Here is a 22,696-nt window from a genome sequence, read left to right on the forward strand (position 1 = left end):
ACTATCTTTTTGTATATTAATCAATATGAACATGAATATTCCAATTATTTCCATGCAATCCAATTTCTTACAAATCAATTAATTATATTTACCAATAATAATAAACCAAGTAATTTCTCCCATATATTCCTCCGAACCACAACTTAACCATTTCTGCTTTCAACACAATATACAATTAATAGTATCTCAATTATTACAATTCCCTAGTTAAATACAGCTTTTTTTCCTTTGTGTTTTAAAATCTTGAACTCTCCTCCTAAATTTCCCATTGTTTGCAGTTTTTCACCTACCTTTTTTGGGGAGGAAAAATAAAAATAAAAATAAATCTCTCTCTGCCTCATTTTGTCACGCTGCACCAAAGACCCTGGTTTCGGTTTCGTTTTCGTTTCTGAAGCTTAGCTAGGGGAAAAAAAAACTGCTTTACACTGATTGCCTGTAGGGCGGCCCTTTGAAGCCCCGGGCAAGAGTTTAAACAGTTTTTTTTTCTTCTAGCCATCAGCTGGGGCTCAAGAAAAATCGGGACTTTTTTGAAACGCCGCGGGACGCGGGACAAATTGCTCAAAAGCGGGACTGTCCCGCCAAAAGCGGGACGTCTGGTCACCTTAGATTTTACCCCAATTTATTGCAACTATAGCATACTTCTCTAGGACAAATTCCATTTCATAGGTTTTGACAAAGTGCCCATCGTGGCTATGGTCCATTGGAGCTTTTGGATAATGCTATCCATGAGGAAGATGTTGCCAAGGATACCACCCACAGATAGCATTCCTTGCAAACAGAAAGGACAGTACCGCTGCCAGTCAATTTGGGCCTATTTTGCCTAATGCTCCATAGGTGCAATTGAAGCCTTGTTTTCTCTCAAGCACACTAATATTCTATGCGAGCAAGGATCTCTAATTTAGAAAGGGTCTGCAAACCGACATATTGTAACCTGCACTCTATCAATTTGGAAGGACCATGTAGCATACTCACACACATACTAAACTTACTCATTTTCTTTCTCAAAAGACTGTTAAGAAGCCAATTTGGAGTAATGTTAAGGCATCAGGTTAGAAATGGGAGACCATGAGTTCTAGGCCTGCCTGCACAAAGCCAGCTGAGTATCCTTGGGCCAGTCACTCTCTCTCAATCCTAGGAACCAGACAAGGGCAAACTACTTCCAAAATCTTGCCAAGAAAATTGCAAGGAGTTGTCCAGGCAGTTGCCAGGAGTCAACATTGACTCGAAGGTACCAAAAAAGAAAAAAAAGGAACATGTTAACTTTATCCTGAACCAGTTTTGATTCACTTAAATACTGAGGACTTCATCAAGTCTTTCTTCTTGCCTCTGTCACTGAATCTTTTTTTTTTTTGGTCTCATATTTGTTCTTTCTCCTCCCCTCTCCCATCATCCCCAATTATTCAGCATCACAGTGCAAGTAGTTCTCAAGTTGCTACCAGAATTGAGCCTGGAATTTTGGTCATAAATCATTGTAGTCATAAATCAGGTCACTTACATGACTAATCCCAATTTACAACTGTTTTTACTATGGTCGCTAAGTAATCACCACAGTTGTAAGGTGAATCACGTCATGAAACATAACCCAATTTGTCCAAGTGGGTTTTGGTTTTTTTTGCGAGAAAACAGCAAAAATATGTTGCAAAATGCGATTGTGTAGGATGCTGCGACTAATAACAAGCCCAATTCCCAAAATGCAATTCCATAATCACAGGAATGGTGCGACAGTTGTAATTTCAAGGGCAGATTGTAGCTAGCTTTTTTGGGCTCTGTCATAACTTCGAATGGTCTTTAAGCAACTGGCCATAGATCAAGGACTACCAGCATGGTTGCCTACCATTCTGCAGCTGGCCTTCTCTTCCCCCTACAGTTCCCCTGAATCAGTCCCACACTCTTTGGTTAGCTTGGATTTCATGTCCTTTCCATACGATTCCTAATGTAGTGGGTGTCAGCCCAAGCATGCTTACAAGAGAGCATAGAACAGGGGTGCTATTCAGCAGGTTCTGACAGGTTCTGGAGAACCGGTAGCGGAAATTTTGAGTAGTTCGGAGAACCGACAAATGCCACCTCTGGCTGGCCCCAGAGTGAGGAGGGAATGGAGATTTTCCAGTATCCTTCCCCTGGAGTGGGTGGAAATGGAGATTTTGCAGTATCCTTCCCCTGCCTCGCCCACCAAGCCACGCCCACAGAACCGGTAGTAAAAAAAAATTGAATTCCACCACTGACGTAGAAGGTTTTTGAGTGTGGACTTTCAAGCGCTTATGTTGGTTTAGGAATTGCTTATTATTTTGATATATAATTTTCTCTTGCCTTCCTGTGTCCCAGGGGAGTAATTTTCTGCGTGCCTTCCGCACCATCCCAGAAGCGGCTGCTTTGGGGTTGATCTTGGCTGATTCGGATGAAGCTACAGGGAAGGTGAACTTAGGTCGGTTGATTCAAAGTTGGAACAGATTCATTCTGACCCAGCTCCACCAGGAGACTCAAGAGCAGGAAGGCCCTCAGGCTTACCGAGGTATTGGGTGCAGGTAATAAACCCTCTACATGGGACAGCTGTTAACTATAATGTACTTGACCTGTCTTGTCTTGATCTGCCGTTTGTGCTTCAGAAAAAAAAAAGGTCTTAAGGGTCAGAGTTATATTTAATAATCATTAAACTAATAATTTAGCAAAGAAAAATGAGTTCTGATCATAAAATATATCTGCCACTGTTACTTAACATTTTCAGTTCTCTTAACAACATCTCTAAATTAGGCTGCTGCCGTGTTTGTCAACCTGAGCAACGTTAAGATGTGAGATCATCAACTTCCAGAATTCCCATGCTGGCTGAGGAATTCTGGGAGTTGAGGTCCACACATTTTAATGTTGTTGAGGTTGAGAAACACTGGACTATTGCAAAGAAGGTATTTTGCTCTTGGGGAGTGAATATTGATGGAGCAAAGTATTGAGCTAGACTTTCATTGGTCTGAGACTGAGTTATGTGCATGCAGTTAACTTACCCCTTAATTCTTCTAGATGTGTACCTGTCCTGGCTTATTGTTTTGTGGTTCACTCATTAGTAGACTTTGAGATTATAGGGTGGGGGGAATAAGCAGAAGTCTGCCTGCCCTGGCCTTGTGCTCCTGCATATCGTCTCATTACATTCTCTACTGATCTAGTTGTGTTTCTTCTAGCAACTTTGGAACTTCTGGGGACTCAGTCATTGGGCAACTTTTCAGCTGTGAAGTGGAGAATTGCAGTATGTGCCGCTGTGGCAAAGAGACAGTCCGAGTCTCTTCTACCCTCCTCTTTACTCTCTCTTATCCTGAGAACAATGGTATGGAGTTTCAGAAGTAATACTGTATAATGATAGAGTAAACATAGCGTTGAATGGAACTGGATTGGTCTTTTCTCAAAACATGGGACAGCAAATGTGAAGTGCTTGAGGTTTTACAACTACTTGTTGTGTGCCTGAACCCCTATCTTTTAGAGAAAAATAGGATTAAAAGTTTTTAATCGGTACCTTTGAGACCGACTTCTGCCACCAATAGCCTCCCACCGGCTAGTTCGCTCCCACAGAGAGGGTCTCCTCAGGGTGCCATCAGCCAAGTTATGTCGGCTGGCGACACCCAGGGGGAGGGCCTTCTCTGTGGGAGCCCCAGCCCTGTGGAATGAACTGCCCCCTGAAATTCGTAAGATCTCCAACCTCCGGGTATTTCGCTGCGCACTGAAGACCCTGCTGTTCCGCCAGGCCAGGCTATCAATATAACAATTTTAAATTGGGGTATTTTAAATTTTGGGGTTTTTTAAATTCAGCCGAATTTATTTAATAATTTTTAATTTTTAATTGATGTTTGTCTTGTGTTTTTAAATAGGTTGTACACCGCCCTGAGTCCTTCGGGAGAAGGGCGGTATAGAAATGAAATTATACTTACTTACTTATACTTATACTTTAAAGTATAATAAAACATATTCCTAGAGCATCAGTCAGTTGTTAGAAAAATTCTAAGCCACAAGAATTCTTGTGTCTTTCTTCTAAGACATAAGAAATCAGGAAGCAAGGCGGTCAAATAACTACAGGTTTATTGCATGCTAACACTCTCTACAAGAATCTGAACTACTAACAGTCAAAGCAAATTATGATAGATAAGAGTCAATGGAATTCAAGGTGGGCTGGACTTAGATCTCTTGTGGGCACAAAGAGACTTGAGATTGATGACATGCTTGACCTTTCCCTTGGGCTCATCTCCTACATATTCACTCATTTCAGTAACCATAAATCTTAACATCTCAAACCATATTTCAGATATTTAGTTGTTGGAATCTGTTTGGTTGAACCCAAGTTAAATTCTGAGTAACAAATAGGGGCCCTTCTGTTATTTAATTTTTGTAGCAGTTTCTCTCATGTGCTTTGCCATTTTTACCTTATTACTCTAACCAACCCTGTTGCCTTTTATAGTGATACTTTTCATTTTACACTGAGAAAATATAAATGTGCTGGAGGAAACATGCCAAGTTCATAGAAAGAGCCTTGGTAGTACAGTGGTCTAAAGCACCCTGTTATTAAGACCAGCTGCCTGCAATTACTGCAGGTTCGAATCTCGCCAGGCTCAAGGTTGACTCAGCCTTCCATCCTTTCTAAGGTAGGTAAATTGAGGACCCAGTTGTGGGGGCAATAAGCTGACTTTGTATAAATATACAAAAGGATGAAGGCTATTGCTTAGCGCATTGTAAGCCGCCCTGAGTCTTCGGAGAAGGGCGGCATATAAATCAAATTAAAAAAAAAAAAATATTGAAACAAGAATTTTGGTTTCTCAGTCCCAGATTTCTAAAGCATAATACAATTGATTGATTGATTGATTGATTAGATAAAATAAGTTTAGCTTGCATGAGCAAGCAAGACTACCTTGTCTGCCCTAATTTAAATAATTTCTACCACACTCATCTATCAAACAGATCCAAGAGCAAGCCAGATTGATTAAAAATAACATAAGTTACTCTTTCACAGAATTTTAAAATGCATGATGCAAAAAAAAAAAAGAAAAGAGGTTGTAAGAAGCATAGGAAGACAAATCTTAAAAGAGTATGTTTTAATGTGATATATGTGCATTAAACAATCATATAAGACTGAATCAATTAATTAACCGTGAGTAGCTTATATTTCCAAAGGTTGCTTATATTTAAAAAAATAGATTTTGGCAAAAATCAGTTTTCAAACTGATTTCTTCATTTCTAAAGCATGCCTAGCTCTTGTGCAGGGACAGAAGTGAATTGTCTGTATGCTTGATCCTTGTCAAGTGGGCCTAAAAGAATTTGTTACTTGCCTGGATGGTGACAAAGTTGAAGATTCCTGAGAAGACAGTTATTGGAACTGGGCTTCTCAACTGGTCTAGGCAACTATTTCTTGATGCCATTTGCTTTTCTTCAGCAGGGTTCATTTTCTTTCCCGTGTATCTCAGGCTCATGATGTTTGATGTCCTATTCTAATTTTTGCGGCAATGCAAATACATTCTTTTTGTGTCTCTCATCTTTCCCAGATAAAATAATGGATTATGAATTTGCCCAGATGTTAAAAAGAAGCATTTGTCTGGAACAGAACACTCAGGCCTGGTGTGAGAACTGCGAGAAGTACCAACCCACAGTAAGTGACGAGGGAAGAAGCGTTGGGCAATAAGAGGTCTGTAGCACTGATACATAGAAAACTTTAGGTATGGCATACAGCTATACTATTGGATTGCTTTGAGAATGGGAATTGTGTATTTGATAGACAGCTGACCAGGCGGAAGTATGATTCCAGTATTTATGCAAGATCTATGGTTAATTGATTTTGAAGATAAATATTAAGTAGATAATTTAAAGAAGAAAAGTATTTTCCCCTCTCCCCTAATTTCAACTCCTGCTATCAGTTTTTCTATGAAACACTTGCTGAAAGACCAAAATAGGGATCTTTAGACTGATCAGAGCATGCCCATAACTAGGCATTACCAAATAAAGTTACAATGTCAGTATCAAAGATTAAATCTGTGCCATTGCTTCAATGTTACACATCATCTCTCTGCCATTCTAGGTCCAGACACGCAACATCCGCTGTCTGCCGGATGTGTTAGTCATTAACTGTGAAGTCAACAGCTCCAAGGAAGCTGAATTTTGGAAGGTGCAAGCTGAGGTAGGGAGATGCACACATATGTTGTTTTCTATTACAATTCTTTTCTTTACGTGCAGTCCCCTCTCAGGTGGCCTCAAACAATGCATTGTCAAGCAGTTCACCATCTCTGCTTCATGCCCATTCAAGATCATCATCGTCATTTAATGACCCCATAATCCCTTGTGGAGTGGAGCCTGAGCAACTGAATGGAGTTGAGTGCCATTCAAGATCCTTACTCCATTTCTAATGCCTGTAGTTTTACAGGTAGGACCTTTGTTAAAATAATCTAAAATAAGGAAGCCAATTTCCAGTGGTCAGTTATCAAGATGTGTTTTGGGAAATGGTATAATCCTTCTTGAAGAGCCAGCAGCTTGGGGAATAAGCCAGAAATGCCATTGGCAAACAGAAGTAAAATGTGTTCCACATACAACACATTGAGAAGCAGTTGGAGAACATACCCCAGAGGTGAAATGCTCCCGGTTTGGACCGGATCGCCCAATCCAGTAGCTATGGCGGCAGGTGGTTCGGAGAACCGGTAGCAAAAATCCCTGTGCCCCCCCACCATGCTCAGCTGAGTCGCACGATCATCAGAGCCTTTTTTTTTTTTTTAGTTTTAAAAGCATTTTTTCTACAACCTCTTCTAATGAAAAAATGCTTTTAAAAGTAAAAAAAAAACCCTCTGATGATCGCGCAGCTCAGCTGGGATCCTCAGAGGCTTTTCAAAGTATTTTTTTCTGCAACCTCTTGGCCGAAGAGGTGGTAAAAAAAATGCTTTGAAAAGTCTCTGACGATCCCAGCTGAGTTGCCTGATGGTAGAGAGGCATTTTTTAAAAAACCTCTCTGACAATCCCAGCTGAGTTGCCTAATCGGCAGAGAGGCTTTTCAAAGCATTTTTTAAAAAGCCTCTCTGACCATCCCAGCTGAATTGCCTGATCGCCAGAGGATTTTCAAAGCATTAGAAAAATGCTTTGAAAAGTTTAAAAAAAAAAAAAAAGTTGGCCACGCCCACCCAGTCACATTACCCCACCACCACCAAGCCACACCTACAGAACCGGTAGTAACACATTTTACATTTCACCCCTGACATACCCTATCTTGATCTATTGACATCCACTTGAGTTGGTGGTAAATAAAAACATTTCAATGTACATGAAATTTAGATTTAGATTTCTGTGCTTGAGGTACATCCTTTTTTTGACAGTATGCTTTTAAGAAGAAGATGATGAAGAAGGGTTGCCTGGAATTCCCCAAAAGTAGAGAAATAGCGGTTGGAGAATGGTAAGTACCATTTCTGTCCTGGGTATCCCTACTTTTCCTAACAGATGGTCCTGACCCTGCCGTTCCTTAATGAGAGGTCTTGTTATTGAAGACATGACCACTTCTACCATGTTCTTAATTACACCAAGACTCATAACTAAGGGACAGAGAAAGACACTGAAGCAGTAAAATTGCCATTATAGTGCAGATGGAAAAGTGCAGTTATGCACAAAGAATATGGAATTGGCCCATTGTAATAATGGATGATGAGATAATTAATACCATTTCTTGCTGAACTAACCAGCCTCATTTCTTTGGCTGGAAGTATTGGGTGCTTGAGCAAAGAAAAAGAAAATCAGCCTGCTGCTCAGTCCTGTTCACTGTGATTTTCACTGTTCACTGATAATTCCTTCCATCTCTGTGATATCGATTGGCATTTGCTTTGCTTTCAGGAATGAGTTAGGAATGGCTGAGGGGGGACACTCTTACACCTCCATTGAAGAGCTAAAGAACATCTGGATTCCTTATTCCATCAAGATGAAGCTCTCCAAGAACAAGGAATTGGAGGTTTACAACTGGGATGAAAGCAGTGAAGTAAAATATTTCTTGCTTACAAGAAAGTACTTCCTTAAAATACTTTCCTTATACCTGACTTAAATATGAAATGTTTTCTCGGTATCCTAGTTCTTGTGAATGCTCCCAAGCCAAGTGATTGTGTTGCATAGGACCATTGCCCACTTGAGGGAATGCTTAAATCATTCCAGAAAGAATTTAAGTATTTAATTTTCAAAAGCCTCAGCAGGTGAGGACAAGTTTTCATTTCTTCGTTGCTTTTCTAAGCTGCAAAGGTATAGAGAAAGAACTCATCAGGAAAAAACAAGTACAGACTATTTGTGTTTTATTTCACCATAAAGATACTAAGGCAGCTTGGAGATAAAAGCTTGTCAAGCTTCTTCCCACGTGATAATTGGGGCTACTTGGACCAATGTGGGAGAAATGGCTATTTAGCCAAAAAGAAGTTATTGGATTATCTCGTTTGCATCCAGTTTTGGTCACCACAATATAAAAAAGATGTTGAGACTCTAGAAAAAGTGCAGAAAAAACAATGATGATTAGGGGACTGGAGACTAAAACATAAGAAGAACAGTTGCAGGAATTGGGTATGTCTAGTCTAGTGAAAAGAAGGACTAGAGATGACATGATAGCAGTGTTCCGATATTTGAGGGGCTGCTACAAAGAAGGGGGGGGGGGGGAATCAGCTTCTTTTCCAAAGCACATGAAGGCAAGACAAGAAGAATGGAAACTAATCAAGGAGAGAAGCAACCTAGAACAAAGAAATTTCCTGACAGTTAGAACAATTAATCTTCATAAAACAACCCAGTTTTATGGAGAAATATTGTTAGTTGCAATAGGCAATCCATCTGGGTAAGTTTACCAATCTGTTGAAAATCCTCATAAAAATTACCAGTAGATCCAGGAGGTGTTAAACAGAAGTATTAGAAAAGACTTAGAAATAAAAGGTATGGAAATAAACAAAGAAAAAATAAAAATTACAAGCATTTGCAGATGATCTGGTGTTTTTCTTAGAAGAACCATTAGCTAATAGGAAAAATAGAAGAATAGAAGGATTGAAAATTAAAGAAAAAACTAAAATATTAATTACAAACCTTACAGATAACAGAAAAATGAATTAATGAAGAAGATAGACCTACAGGTAGTTAAGAAAGTAAAATATTTAGGAATCTATTTAACAGCAAGATGTGTAACAATTAAAGGAGATAACTATACAAAGCTAAAGCAACAAATTAAACTGGATTTGGAGAAATGGAAGAATATGCAACTATCAAAGTTAGGAAGAATAGCTACTATAAAAATGAACATTCTGCCGAAATTGCTCTTTTTGTTTCAAACAATTCCTAAAAAATTAGAAAAAAAATACTTTGAGGGGCTAATTAAAATAATTTTGAAATATATATGGAAAGGGAAAAGAGCAAGAATAAGACTGAAAATGCTACAAGAATTTAAAGTTTTGGGTTTTTGGGTTGCCAGATTGGGAAGTTTCTAAAGTTTTGGGGTTTTGGGTTGCCAGATTGGGAGCTTTACTACAAGGCTTCAGCACTTACATGGGTGAGAGAGTGGATAGATTTGAAGCATAGAAGGTTATTGTTGCTGGAGGGACACGATCTTCAATTGGGATGGCATGCCTTTTGGTGGTATGGAAAAAATAGAATTCACAGATACTTTCAAAGACACTATGTAAGACACTATGTAAGACACTATGTTTTAATTTGGGAAAAAGTCAAAGCAAAAAACTATATGAAAAAAGCAGTCTGGCTTTCCACGATGGAAGCACTTACATATCCAAACCGGTGTTGGTTTTCTACTGGTTTGCTCCGGTTTGGGTGAACCGGTATTGGCAGCGGTGGGAGGCTCCGCCCACCCACCTGAACGTCATCACGGATGGTCTGCGCATGCGCAGGAGGTTCTGTACATGCGCAGAAGCACCGTGCATGCGCTCACAGTTCCTAACCAGTAGCGAAGGTAAGTGAAACCAGAGGTGAAATGCTCCCGGTTTGGACCGGATTGCCCGATCAGGTAGCGATGGAGGCGGGTGGTTCAGAGAACCGGTAGCAGACATCCCTGCCCCCCCATGCCCAGCTGAGCCGCGCAATCATCAGAGGCTTTTTTTTTTTATTTTTAAAAGCATTTTTTCTACAACCTCTTCGGCGGAAAAAATCCTTTTAAAAGTTAAAAAAAAAAAGCCTCTGATGATCGCGCGGCTCAGCTGGGATCATCAGAGGCTTTTAAAAGCATTTTTTTACAACCTCTTCAGCCGAAGAGGTTGTAGAATAAATGGTTTCAAAAGTTTAAAAAAAAAGTTGGCCCCACCCACCCAGTCACATTATTTATTTATTTATTTATTTGTTTGTTTGTTTCAATTTCTATACCGCCCTTCTCCAAATAGGACTCAGGGCGGTGAACAGCCAAAGTAAAAAATAAGACATACAAAATTTAAAAACAGTTTAAAATAGTTAAATATTTTGGCCGTAAATTAAAACAATCCAATTTAAAATCAATTTAAAATTTAACTCAAGCCAGCCCATCTAGTTGAAATAAATAGGTCTTCAGGGCCCGACGAAAAATCCGGAGGTCTGTTATTGTACGTATCTCTGGGGGGAGCTTGTTCCAGAGGGTGGGCGCCGCCACAGAGAAGGCTCTCCCCCTGGGGGTCGCCAGCCGACATTGTCTGGCGGACGGCACCCTGAGGAGGCCCACTCTGTGTGAGCGTACTGGCCGGTGGGAGGCTATTGGTGGCAGAAGGCGGTCTCGTAAATATCCCGGTCCTAAGCCATGGAGGGCTTTAAAGATGGTCACCAACACCTTGAAGCGCACCCGGAAGACCACCGGGAGCCAGTGCAGCTCGCGCAGGAGAGGTGTCACATGGGAGCGCCTCGTCGCCCCCATAATCCCCCGCGCGGCCGTGTGCTGGACCAGCTGGAGCCTCCGGGTGCACCCCAGGAGGAGCCCCATGTAGAGACCCCCCCCCCACCAAGCCACGCCCACAGAACTGGTAGTAACAAATTTTACGTTTCACCACTGAGTGAAACCCACTACTGAACCAAAGGTTCATCAGGTTAAATCATTTATGTCAATTCATGAAACAGAGAACACGATGAAGGATAAATGAACAAATAAGACAAGTTAGACTCCAAACTTTGTTCTGCCACACTGACATAGGATATCAGGTTCTGGAAAGGCAAGCATATTGGAGTTGAACTATCCAGGGGGTTGGCTTCGGTAGTACTAAAAATAGTGCGCTTTTCCTCTTTGTTTGGGGAGAATGTAGTGACCTACACCCATGTAGAACTGTGCTAGAGCCACAGAGAAAAATAGCTCACTTCTGGAACTCTCTTTCTTGTTGCAGTTGGGCATGTTGGAGGATCAAGAATCTACGTATGTCTATGACCTCATGGCAACAGTTGTACATATTCTGGATTCCCGGACTGGGGGCAGCCTTGTGGGGCATATCAAAGTTGGAGAGACCTACCATCAAAGAAAGGAGGTGAGCCTTTTAATAAAAAGCTGAGCATCTTGATCTTTCTATCTGCACTCTGTCGATTCCTATTAAATGGAAGGGGGTTAAATGGAGGAGTTAATTGCACCTGCTTGTAAGATATGATTGCAATGAACATCTTTGTATTTAACGCATCATAACTTTCTTTTTTTTTTTTAAAGGGTGTCACACACCAGCAGTGGTATCTTTTTAATGACTTTCTCATTGAACCTGTGGATAAGGTAAGGATATTATGATGATTTATATTCTATTCTCTTGCTTTCTTGCATACGACAGAAATAGAAATGAATATTTAGTATGGAGTTATTCACGTTCCAGGCTTTTTTGAAACTAGATAGTGTGGGTTTTATGCAGTGTTTTGACATAAAATGGAAATCAGAACTGAATAGATTTGAAAGAGCATATCTTTAGAAAGTAGCTACATGGTACATAGTACATAGAAAGTAGTTACATAGATTGGAGTGTTTCAAGACATATTTCCATGCTAATGAGAATTGATATTTGTTTTAAAGCTTCTGTGAATCTCTGTTTTATTGAATGGCCTAGCTGAGGCATCATATCCTGTGTTACCTTTTTTTCTTGCAAACAATATTATGTTGTACATTAAAGACGGTATGTGAAATGTCTTTTATAGTCAAGTGGATATAAAACAGCTTATTTTATTTGGAGACATGTAATGTTACTACAGAACGTATTTATAAGGCATATTTTAGTAATGTATATGCCTGGCTTGTGCCAGGGAATATGCACCAAGATGCTGTGCTGTGCCCCCACTGAGAAATTTGAGATCTTGTCTTTAGGATCTTAGAATTTACAGCCTAGCCAGGATTGCCCTGAACTGTTTCCATGGATAAACAAATGTGGGTATTGATTCATCCAAGTCAGTCGTGGGCCCCTGGGGGTTCGGCAGGGTTTGGGCGATCCTCTAGCCAAGGATTGCCGGGGTTTAGCGAACCCCTAGATGCCACCCCTGGCTGGCCACGCCCACCCCAGGAGTCTCCACACGGCCCATTCATCATTCCAGGTAAGTGCAGGGGCCGCGCGGAGGGTCTGGGAGAGCAAAAAATGGGCCTCCTGGAGGTTCTGGAAGTCCAGAAACGGGCCTGTTTCCAGCCTTCGGAGGGCCTCCGGACCCTGGGGGAAGCAATTTTCGCCCTCCCGGAGGCTTGAGGAAAGCCTCTAGAGCCTGGGGAGGGCGAAAAACACACACACACCCTGCCGTGGCTCAGGCAGCCGACTAGGCCACACCCACCATGGCCATGCCCACCCAGCAACGGGGCAATGAACCCGTTGCTAAAGGATCTGAAGCCCATCCCTGATCCAAGTCACAACTTGTATCCATGCTGAAACTTCCTTGACATTCTGCATTGAAGTCTAAAGAAATTTAGTCAGCACAGACAGGCACAATTCTAAGTCAACATTTCTTCTTTTGGACTATTTTTTCCCCATTTTTTCCATTTTTAATTAAAAACAGCTCCAGACAGCTTCCAGAACTCATTTCTGATCTGTCTGTTCTCCTACTTCTGTCTGTCTGATTTTTCCTGTCTGCCTTTGGATTTGCAGTGTGAGGCTGTACAATTTGACATGACCTGGAAAGTGCCTGCGATCCTTTATTATGTGCGGAGGAACCTCCACTCCAAGTTCAATTTACACAGTGAGTGTGTGTGCATGTACAAACGCACTTACAAAAGTAGCAAGAAATTAGGAGCTGCTCTTTCTTAAAACCTGACAACCAAGTTCAGCCATGATGATAACCTTTAGTCTCTTATAACCCAGGTATCCAGTAATATTAGGGCAGGAGTTATAACGTCCCTCTATATAGGTATGTATAGAAGAAGGATGACTGCAGGAATTCCTAAACAAGTAATAGGTGATTGTTTTATTATAGCTTATTGAAATGACATAGAGGTGGTCCTCGACGTAGGACTATAATGGAGCCTGCCCATCGTGGTCCTAAATTGTGATGGTTGTAAAACAGGCCACTTACATGACCAAGCCAATTTATTATTATTATTATTATTATTATTATTATTATTATTATTATTATTATTATTATTATTATTATTATTATTATTATTTTGCAATGGTTGGAAAGCAAACCAGTTGTTCACTATAGGCCAGTTTTGCTGAAAACCAGAAGTAAAAGCCAGCAAAAATGTCCTAAAATGCAGTCACATGACTGTGGGATGCCACAAACAGCCAAAAATGTGGGCCAGTTGCCGAGACCGCAAAATGCAGTCATCTGATTTTGGGGGGGGGGGGAGGTTTCTGTTGTATCTTTGGAACTAGGTCATAAGTACCCCCAGAGAGGTCCGTTGTAATTTTGAACAATCACTAAACATCCAGACATACGTTGAGGACTACCTTGTACTGAAATCTTTGTTCAGGAATTCCAGCAGCTAGCCCCCTTATTATACAGGTACATATAGAGAGAGATATGTTATTGAGCAAGTAGCTTTGAATGTTGTATAATAGGAATAGAGTATGATTCAATTGTATGTCATTCCCCCATGAGCCCAGTTCATAGATCCCAGTAAGCTACAGTGGTTATTGAGCATATTGAGGCCAAATAATATGTTTTCTTTTTTAAAAAGTATGTTTTAAATACCAATTAGGTGAAATTAGGTGTAGGAAAAAAGTTTTGTTTGTCCAGAATAAGCAAAAGCATAACTATGATTTAATTTAAGCTTGTTTCTCTGAGCCCTCTCGTTCTCCTGCCTGAAGAAAATTGCTTCCCATACAACTAAAAAAATAATAATACCCCAAATGGATAATTCACTTGACATGATGCTCAGTTTGAAAAGCCATAGATTATATTCAGGTTAATCGAGCCATAGGGCTTAGCTGGCACATAGACTGCCAGTTGGAATGGCCAAGGGTCCTGCCAGCCTTACATTGCCCAGTGAAATCTCCTTATCAAGCAAAGCAGATAAGCTTTCCTTCTTGCTTCCACACAAAGATAGCTCTGCCCATTTAACAAACGGGATATATGACTAGCTTAGCCTTCAGACAGTTCATTTTTCTTATATCCTCACTTGGTTGTTTTTCAGGGACCTATTTTGTACATATTCAGCAGATGCACATGAAACCTTCAGTGTCCTAGGAGGGGGGAGGGGAGTTTCTATCCTGCTTGGAGTGACCTGTGTTCTCACGCTGAACCACCCCAATTTCCTCACTTTCAGCCTTCCTTACAATCACTGGGCACCCACTCCTTGGTCTTTTCCTTAATTGCCTTTACAGCCAAATGGAAATTCCAGCAAGAAGCATCATAAATAGTGTTGTACAGCTGGGAGGAGAAATAGCCTTGCCCTCCTTCACAGTCAGTGAGTGTGAGGATGGAATTTTTGAGAGGTGGTCATAAGTTAACACCACAAAGATTGAGACAACAAAGTAAATATGTTTTGCGAGGAAGTGCGGTACTCTCAAAAGGAAGTGAAACGAACTGAGCGATCATCATGAGATGAAAAGGCCCATCAGCATAGACAACAGAGGTCGCATCAAGAATGAAAAACATTGCTAGCCAAAACACTGTGAAATAGAAATTGTTGGAGGGTGTTTAGATGAATGCTGAAGCAGCTATGCAGCTGTTTTTCCACATAAACCAGCATGTCTAGATATTTTCCGCAAGGCAGCTGGTCACTTTTCGAGAAGCAGCTGCAGTGGTGTTCTCCATCTTAATTTTAATGTATTTTGAATTGAATTGGCTGTGAATGGACATTGTGGATTCCTGAAACTACACTCTGTGTGCCATCAGAAATCTATTTGGCGTGTTTCTAGAACTGTGTCAACTGATGTGACCAGCTTCAGGATTGAGTTGCCCTTGTTATGGATCTGTCTTCCTAAAATAAAATCCTTGTTTTAAATTCCGCTGTTCAATTCTTCTAGAGAAGTCAGTCCTATGTTGCTAGAGGTTTCCTTTTAAGAATTTTAGGCCCATTAGGTTTGCATGATCCACCGATTCTTAGAAAATAGTATCATTCGTACGAAGGAAGAAGTTGTGCTCTTGAGGTTTTCTCTGGGGCATCCCCTGACCAAGATGGGATTTCCCTTTTTCGTTTGGTTTTTCTGTAAACCGAATGTAATCTCTGAGTGAGTCAACTGTGATCAAATTTCATTTTCTTTTTCAAGTCAAGAACCCAATTGAAGCCAGCGTGTTGCTTGCTGAGGCTTCCCTCGCTCGCAAACAACGCAAATGTCACGCCACTTTCATCCCCCTCATGCTGAGCGAAATGCCACAGGTTGGAGACTTGGTGGGATTGGATGCTGAGTTTGTGACCCTCAATGAGGTAGGCATCACACATTAGGACAAGAGACAAGATTTCGAGCACAGGCAGTATCGATTCACCCTTTCCATCGTCTGCGATAGGAGGAAGCCGAGCTTCGCAGTGACGGGACCAAATCCACGATCAAACCCAGTCAGATGTCAGTGGCCAGGATCACCTGTGTCCGGGGGCAGGGTCCCAATGAGGGTGTTCCTTTCATTGATGATTACATTTCCACACAAGAACAGGTATGCAACAACTTCAAAGCATATTCCATGGTTTTAAGACCGTGCAAAAAGTGGACAGAGATCAAAGCCAATCTGAGCTCTGGAGGAATGATGTTTCACAGAGAAGGAGCCAGGATAGAAAAAGACTTAATGAGACCTGACTGTAGAGAGATGATACCTCAAATAACCTGGTTCCGTGCCATGAAGGACTTTATAGGTCATAACCAGCATCTTGAATTGCACCTGGAAGCAGACTGGCAACCAGTGCAGCCCACACAGCAGAGGTTCGTGACCAAGATATGAGAGATCCCGAGCAGGGTTTTATGGTCCAGGACCAGGCACACGCACACAACACATAGTTGTGCAAAGGCCCTTAGGGGGATGGCTATCACTTGTTCCTTGAACAGGAGCTGTGAAAACCACCCCCCAAATTGCACACAGGTTCTTTTTGGGGTAGCACAACCACACCTGGAACAAAAAGTGGAAAGTCTCAAGAACCAGGAGCCCCTAACACCCAAAGTCACTTAGTCTTGTTATGGTTGAGCTGAAGCTTGTTATTCCTGTTTTGCTTTGTTTTTTAGTACGTTTTCTAGCATATTAATAGGAATTTGTCTTCCTTTTTCCTATCAGGTAATATATGTTTTTGAATGGGAAGTAGTTCCACTCAGTGGCCTGGAAGATGGGAAGGGACAGGAAGACCTTTCACTACATAATGATTCCATTTTCTTTGTTCTTGTAGGTGGTGGATTATCTTACTCAGTACTCGGGAATAAAGCCAGGAGATCTGGATGCCAAAATTTCATCCAAACATCTCACAACCCTCAAATCCACCTATTTAAAGCTACGCTTCCTTATAGATGTTGGAGTCAAGTTTGTGGGCCATGGATTGCAAAAAGACTTCCGGGTTATCAATATCATGGTGACTGTCTCCTTATAAAATCTTGATATCTCTCTCTCTCTCCCTCTCTCTCTCCCTCCCTCCCTCCCTCCCTCCCTCTCTCTCTCTCTCTCTCTCTCTCTCTCTCTCTCTCCCTTCCTCCCTCCCCCCCCCTCTCTCTCACACAGGTTAACTTCTTATGGTGAGTGAAAATAGAGCGTGTGTAAAGAAGATATAGTAACTGAGATGTAACTGAACATGAGTGATATGTGTGAATGACTTAATACCTTAAATTAGATTCCCTGACTCAAATTATTTTTCCAGTTCTGTAATTCTGTAGGCATTTCCACATAGTCACTTATCTTGTGCCTGGAATTATTAACAGTTAAACAATAAAAACAACGACACAATTCATCATTGGCAGTCAATGTGAAAACCAATGAAACAATAACAGGAGGAGTAGGTTGGAAATTGCACAACTTGGGCCAAGATCCACTGGAAAGAAATGGTATTCCCTGCACGTCCGGGGGTGGGGGTGGGGGCAAAATATTTTACAGCATTTCCTGTAGTAGAGTAAGAGATGACCCAAGTGAGTTTGGTTTCTCAGGTCCCCCCTGCTGGGGATTCACCAGATAGGATGATCAGTGCAGGCCTCATGTGTGAAGAGGTTGCAGTGGAATGTGTGTGTGAGAGAGAAAAGACAGCACACCTAGGGAAGGGAGCAAGGCTCTAGGATTATTGATATACTAGTAATACTTTTAACTTTTAACTAGGCAAAACAGTACATCGCAGGGTAAAACCTTTTGAACCAAAGTACACCACATGGGCTAATTTAGAGAATGTGTCCAAAGTCCAGGAGCCATGGAATTGAAATCTGGCAAAATTTATAAAACATTTTATGACAAAAATTATCATAAACCATTTTATGACATAATACTAAATGTCACAAAACATGTTGTCAACTAGTAATGTTTGATTGCCCTATACCTATACAATTCAACATGGGCTACTTTCAAGGCAGATGCACCTCTGAATATCTTCCTGAATTTTAAAGAACTTTTCAAGTACATTAGAAGCTCTGCCACTGTTGCAGTCACTGAGGAATCTGAAGTCATTGTTTGCAGACACGTCTCATTTTCACAGCCTACCTTTGAATTTTGTTAGCTTTCTCTCCCAAAAGTGCTTTTTCAAGAGGCAACTGGGCTTTCTGGTTTTTCTTTGAAGACATTTCACTTCTCATCCGAGAAGCTTCTTCTGAGAACTGAAGAAGCTTCTGCCCGGGTCAGCTCCTGAGCCACTCAGAAATTGCTGTCAGACTCTACTTTTAATATGGAAAGCAAAAATTATTAAATACATCAGGAGTAATCAAAGACATTCAGCTAATTTGCTTTAGCATTTAGACATAGCACTTAGACTTGTATACCGCTTCATAGTGCTTTACAGCCCTCTCTAAGAGGTTTACAGAGTCAGCATATTGCCCCCAACAATCTGGGTCCTCATTTTACCCACCTCAGAAGGATGGAAGGCTGAGTCAACCTTGAGCCTGGTGAGATTCGATCTGCCAAACTGCTGGCAGCCGGTGATCAGCAGAAGTAGCCTGCAGTACTGCACTCTTAACCACTGCACCACTGCAGCTCAGTTATATTAATTACCAGATTTAGTTGTTTGTCTTGCTTATCTCCCTTGGAGCAAGTGGACTTTAGGCCAAGTCTGGTTTTGATCTAAGGTTAGAAGACTGAGATCTCTTTGGGGAATGATTATATGGTTGTGTGCTAAAAGGGCTATACCTGCCTCTTACAGGTTCCCAGAGATCAAGTAATCGACACAGTGTATTTGTTCCACATGCCCAGGAAGAGGATGATCTCCCTGCGTTTCCTTGCCTGGTATTTTTTGGGTCAGTACAATAATCCTGTGGGCAGTGTTAAGCTGCGCCCCTCTTCCAGTCAGCCAAGCCACCCTGTATGAAAGGATAATCTAGTTGCTAAAGCATTCCTCATGTAAAGATCTCAGGAAGACGATATTGATGATAATGTGCAGGAACTGATATCTAAGCAAAAACAGCTGAATAAGGAGTTAACAACTTGGAAACTGCTCAGGCAGAGACGCTTCCCTAATTCACTGAACTTTAAAACAGAGGAGGAGGAGATGCCATACCAGCAGACTTGCACAGTTTTGTTATTAAAGCCCAAATAAAGCAATAAAAGTAGTTTTATGTCCTTCCTGTGGAATTGATTTCCTGGCCCAGTGTATGTACCTAGTAAGGCTGACTGCCCTCATATGAGTTTTACAGTTTCTCAAACCCTGCATTGCAATTGAGAATTTGGATATAGAGCAGGGGTCTCCAACCTTGGCAACTTTAAGACTTGTGGATTTCAACTCCCAGAGTTCCTCAGCCAGCAAAGCTTTGCTAGGTGAGGAACTCTGGGAGTTGAACTCCACAAGTCTTAGAGTTGCCAAGGTTGGAGACCCCTGAGAATGGGGAGTAGGGAAGGCCTTCCAGATTAGATTAATATTAAAGTCTTACAGTTGAGTTCATTTTCAACCCTGCAAAAATAAATTCTTGCCACTAACCTTAGCCTAAAGAGATTTCTTCTTTTCTTGAACCAAAGGAAGTAGGCAAGACGACATTTGCCATGTGTTGGATTTTTCTCTTTTTTTTTCTTTTGCTTAGACCTGAAAATTCAAGGAGAGACTCACGACAGCATTGAAGATGCACGAACAGCACTTCAGCTGTACCGGAAATACATGGAACTGAGTACTGGAGGCTTGGAACCTGAGGAGTTCCGGAAGGTGCTGAAGGGCCTCTATGAAAAAGGGAGAAAAATGGACTGGAAGGTCCCTGAACCTGATGGCCAGAGCAGCCCCAAGAGTAAGTTTCTGTTGCTTGGCTTGTTGAGTGTTAGTGTTCTGTGACCCTCAGATAAATGGAAGATTCTGTATCTTGGGAGGAAAAAAATCAAACTCATTGATAAAGGACTGGGGAGATAAGGCTTGCCAAAAGTGTCGGCTGAATGTGAGCAAACAATGGGATACCAGGGTTGAAATTCATTTCCTTCCCTACCGGTTTGCAAATGTGGGGTTGCCGTTGTCTGCACACGCACAAAGCCTTCTGCGCATGCGCAAGAGTTTTAAAATTGTCGCAAAAAAGTAACGACATGATGTCCGCACAGGTGGGCGGAGCCTCCCGCAGCCGTCGCTACCAGTTCCCCTGAACCAGATAGAACTAGCTGAATTTCACCCCTTATACAGCCCCTTAAAAAGCCAGACCAATCTTGGCCTGGATTAATGGAAACATGTCCAGATTATGGAAAATAATATTTCATAGAGAAACTGCAGTGAAAGGCTACCAGAATAAAATGTAATAAATAATAAATTGTAAGACACACAGAGTTACCACACGGTAAGGTGAGCGGCTAATAACTGTTACAAGTATAATAAAAATGAAATAAAATAAAATAAAATGACCTGGAAATCAAGTGCCATATAGAAGAATGGAAGGAGCAGCCATCTTTTCACAATAGGAGAAGAGTCTTTGCAAGCAGACGTGTGGACAGCTAAATGCTGTAATGTGCAAAAGAGAATAAGCCCGTTTCTTTGCTGAAATCAAGATTGGAATGCGAACCAACAAACTAAAATTAAAAGAAATTAGATTTAGGCTGAATATTAGGAGGAAATACCTCATGATGAGAGTTGTTAATCAATGGGACGGTCTAGACCTCGATAGTGAGATGGTTCCCTGTTTCGTTAGGAGATTCCTAACGAACTTGAGATAGATGAGCTGCAAGGATCCTCCCAATTCAGTGATTCATTTCAGTGGTTCTGTATAAAGATTCTACAAGATTTACAAATGCTTATAACCACGTGCAGGAGAGTGCATTTTGGCATACAGAACCTCTATTAGCTGTGTTTCAAGTGTGATGGCTGCAAATATATGCCTTCATACCTGCCTTTGAACCTATAAAACTCTGTATTTTCATACAGAATATTTAAATACATGGATAGTGATCCTGTTTACGCCTTCAGATAGAAAGACCAAGTCTCCAGTCCTTTTAATTTCACCTGCAGAGCAGAATTTGCTTAAAAGATGCTGGAAATTAAAGTCTTGCAGAGAGTTTACTTTGCAACAAAGACAAAAAGATGTATTGCTTCACTGAAAGGCTTCTTAGGCTAACTTTATGCAGACATGAATCCCTTAATTTTTAAAGGGTGTAAAAAACATGGCCTGCAGGCTGCATGTTGTCTGCTTCCTTTCCAATTTGGGAGGTTTGAAGGAGCAAGATACCATAGGTGCCCTCCCCTTGGGAGGGATCCCCTGTAAACTCCTCCCTTCCCCTTCTAAAAGAAACCGATTCTGCCTGCTTTGGGGAGTATGAAGCTTGTCCTCCATATACCAAGGGACATCATACTTCTGTATCTTAAGCTTATTACAATCTTCCAGCAGAGACTGTTGGCTTTGGGCTTGGTTTCCTTTTGCCCATATTCTGATTTCTGGTCCTGGGATGTGACTTTAAATCCCCTCTTAGTTATAGCCTTGCTCATCATGGTTTCTCCATAATTCACAGGACTGTGCTGTCTTTCTTTGGCAGGTGCTGCAGTGTTCTCAAGTGTGTTGTCTCTCTGATCCACGTAACCCTATCATTTCCAATGTCCCTTGAGAAGAGGACCCTTCCAAGCCTGCTCCCCGGAATATGGATATCAATGGACTGAAAGATAGTGTGGGTGTATAAGACAGGAAGGCATTATAATTAATGCCTAGTCAACATGAACTTCAGGGTTCAGAGGATTTCTTTTGGGTTTCCCAATAAGTCTCTTGGATCTCAGGTCACATTTTAAACCACCATGGCCAAGAGAGTACATGAGACAGTTTTGGTGCAGGCCACAGAGGATCACAGACTGCGTGCATTCACAGAGTAGATACATGGTGCAGCATCTATTAGGTGCTTAGGGATAGGCTGTTCTTGATCAAAAGATGGAGAGAAGCAACTGATGAAGTGTTTCAAGATTCTTTCTACAGGTGTCAATGTTGTTAGTAGAGCTTGTAGGAGGCACCTGTGCTCTCTTCTAGCTGGGAGTTGCTCCTAAAAAAATCCAGAGCTGGACTCTTATTGTCATGGAGGCTTCATGGCTTTTTAATCTTTTCTGTATGTAAATTGTGATCAAGGTTACATAAAGACTCTATAAAAATGTTGGTGCTTCTAATGCTATTTTGCAATCCAGCCTTTTGTTTGCTTTTTGTCCTGTTAATTCACAGTTATCCCATATTGTTTCATCATCATCTCTCTTGTTAAACATAATCAGAGTAGCATTAATGTATATCTTGGTTTTAATTCAGTGGAATTGGACCTGCAGGTGGACAAGTCACCCGAGCAAGTTCAGGTTTTATTAGATAATCTTACATCAAGGTTGATCAACCCCTTTTATACAACCTAAACTTTAGAGGAATGAAGTTTATGTGAATCTGTAACAGCATGATTGACAACCATAATGTTTTGCCAGGGCAAAAAAACATTTTTTTATTTATGTCAGGAACATCTTGCGATTATTGCCTTTTTAAAACAAAAATGCAAGGAATCTAATATGTATCTGCTTAGTCATTTAAAAAGGATCTCTGCTTGTTGATACATGAAGCAGCAGTGGCCAGGTGGTTGAAATCCATTCAGCCATCAATTCCTTTCATCATAATAGTTTTCCAGAACAATCAAATGACTCCTCTCTGTCTTTTTAGTAATTTCTTTCCTGCCTAATTTATTTTCATAAATTAATAGCATACAAGAAAGAGCTAGCATATTTGGCATCCTTATTGCTCAGTTGCATATCTGTAATTAGCGGTACCAAGCCACCAAGCTAATTGGTTAAGAAACCCAAATAAAAGTTCCCCTT

The 22,696-nt window shown here is 41.1% G+C and overlaps 1 protein-coding gene across 2 annotated transcripts in view; it reads left to right on the plus strand.

The window, feature by feature from the left end:
- Positions 1-22,018, plus strand: part of PAN2 (poly(A) specific ribonuclease subunit PAN2) — a 42,498-nt gene extending 20,480 nt beyond the window's left edge. For both annotated transcript variants that reach the window (XM_070937839.1, XM_070937840.1), the window contains exons 12-26: positions 2,323-2,522; positions 3,168-3,310; positions 5,511-5,614; positions 6,041-6,139; positions 7,320-7,396; positions 7,828-7,969; positions 11,301-11,438; positions 11,612-11,671; positions 13,014-13,104; positions 15,579-15,736; positions 15,817-15,960; positions 16,679-16,858; positions 18,617-18,710; positions 19,488-19,685; positions 21,403-22,018. In XM_070937839.1, the coding sequence (XP_070793940.1) occupies positions 2,323-2,522; positions 3,168-3,310; positions 5,511-5,614; positions 6,041-6,139; positions 7,320-7,396; positions 7,828-7,969; positions 11,301-11,438; positions 11,612-11,671; positions 13,014-13,104; positions 15,579-15,736; positions 15,817-15,960; positions 16,679-16,858; positions 18,617-18,710; positions 19,488-19,685; positions 21,403-21,437 (1,863 nt within the window). In that variant the 3' untranslated portion in view covers positions 21,438-22,018. The remainder of the gene's footprint in view (positions 1-2,322; positions 2,523-3,167; positions 3,311-5,510; positions 5,615-6,040; positions 6,140-7,319; positions 7,397-7,827; positions 7,970-11,300; positions 11,439-11,611; positions 11,672-13,013; positions 13,105-15,578; positions 15,737-15,816; positions 15,961-16,678; positions 16,859-18,616; positions 18,711-19,487; positions 19,686-21,402) is intronic.
- The last annotated feature ends 678 nt before the right edge of the window (positions 22,019-22,696 follow it).

The sequence above is a fragment of the Pituophis catenifer genome, unplaced genomic scaffold (genome assembly GCF_029215685.1).
Source record: "Pituophis catenifer annectens isolate HBS135680 unplaced genomic scaffold, rPitCat1.0.hap2 SCAF_2, whole genome shotgun sequence".
NCBI classification, from domain to species: Eukaryota; Metazoa; Chordata; class Lepidosauria; order Squamata; family Colubridae; genus Pituophis; species Pituophis catenifer.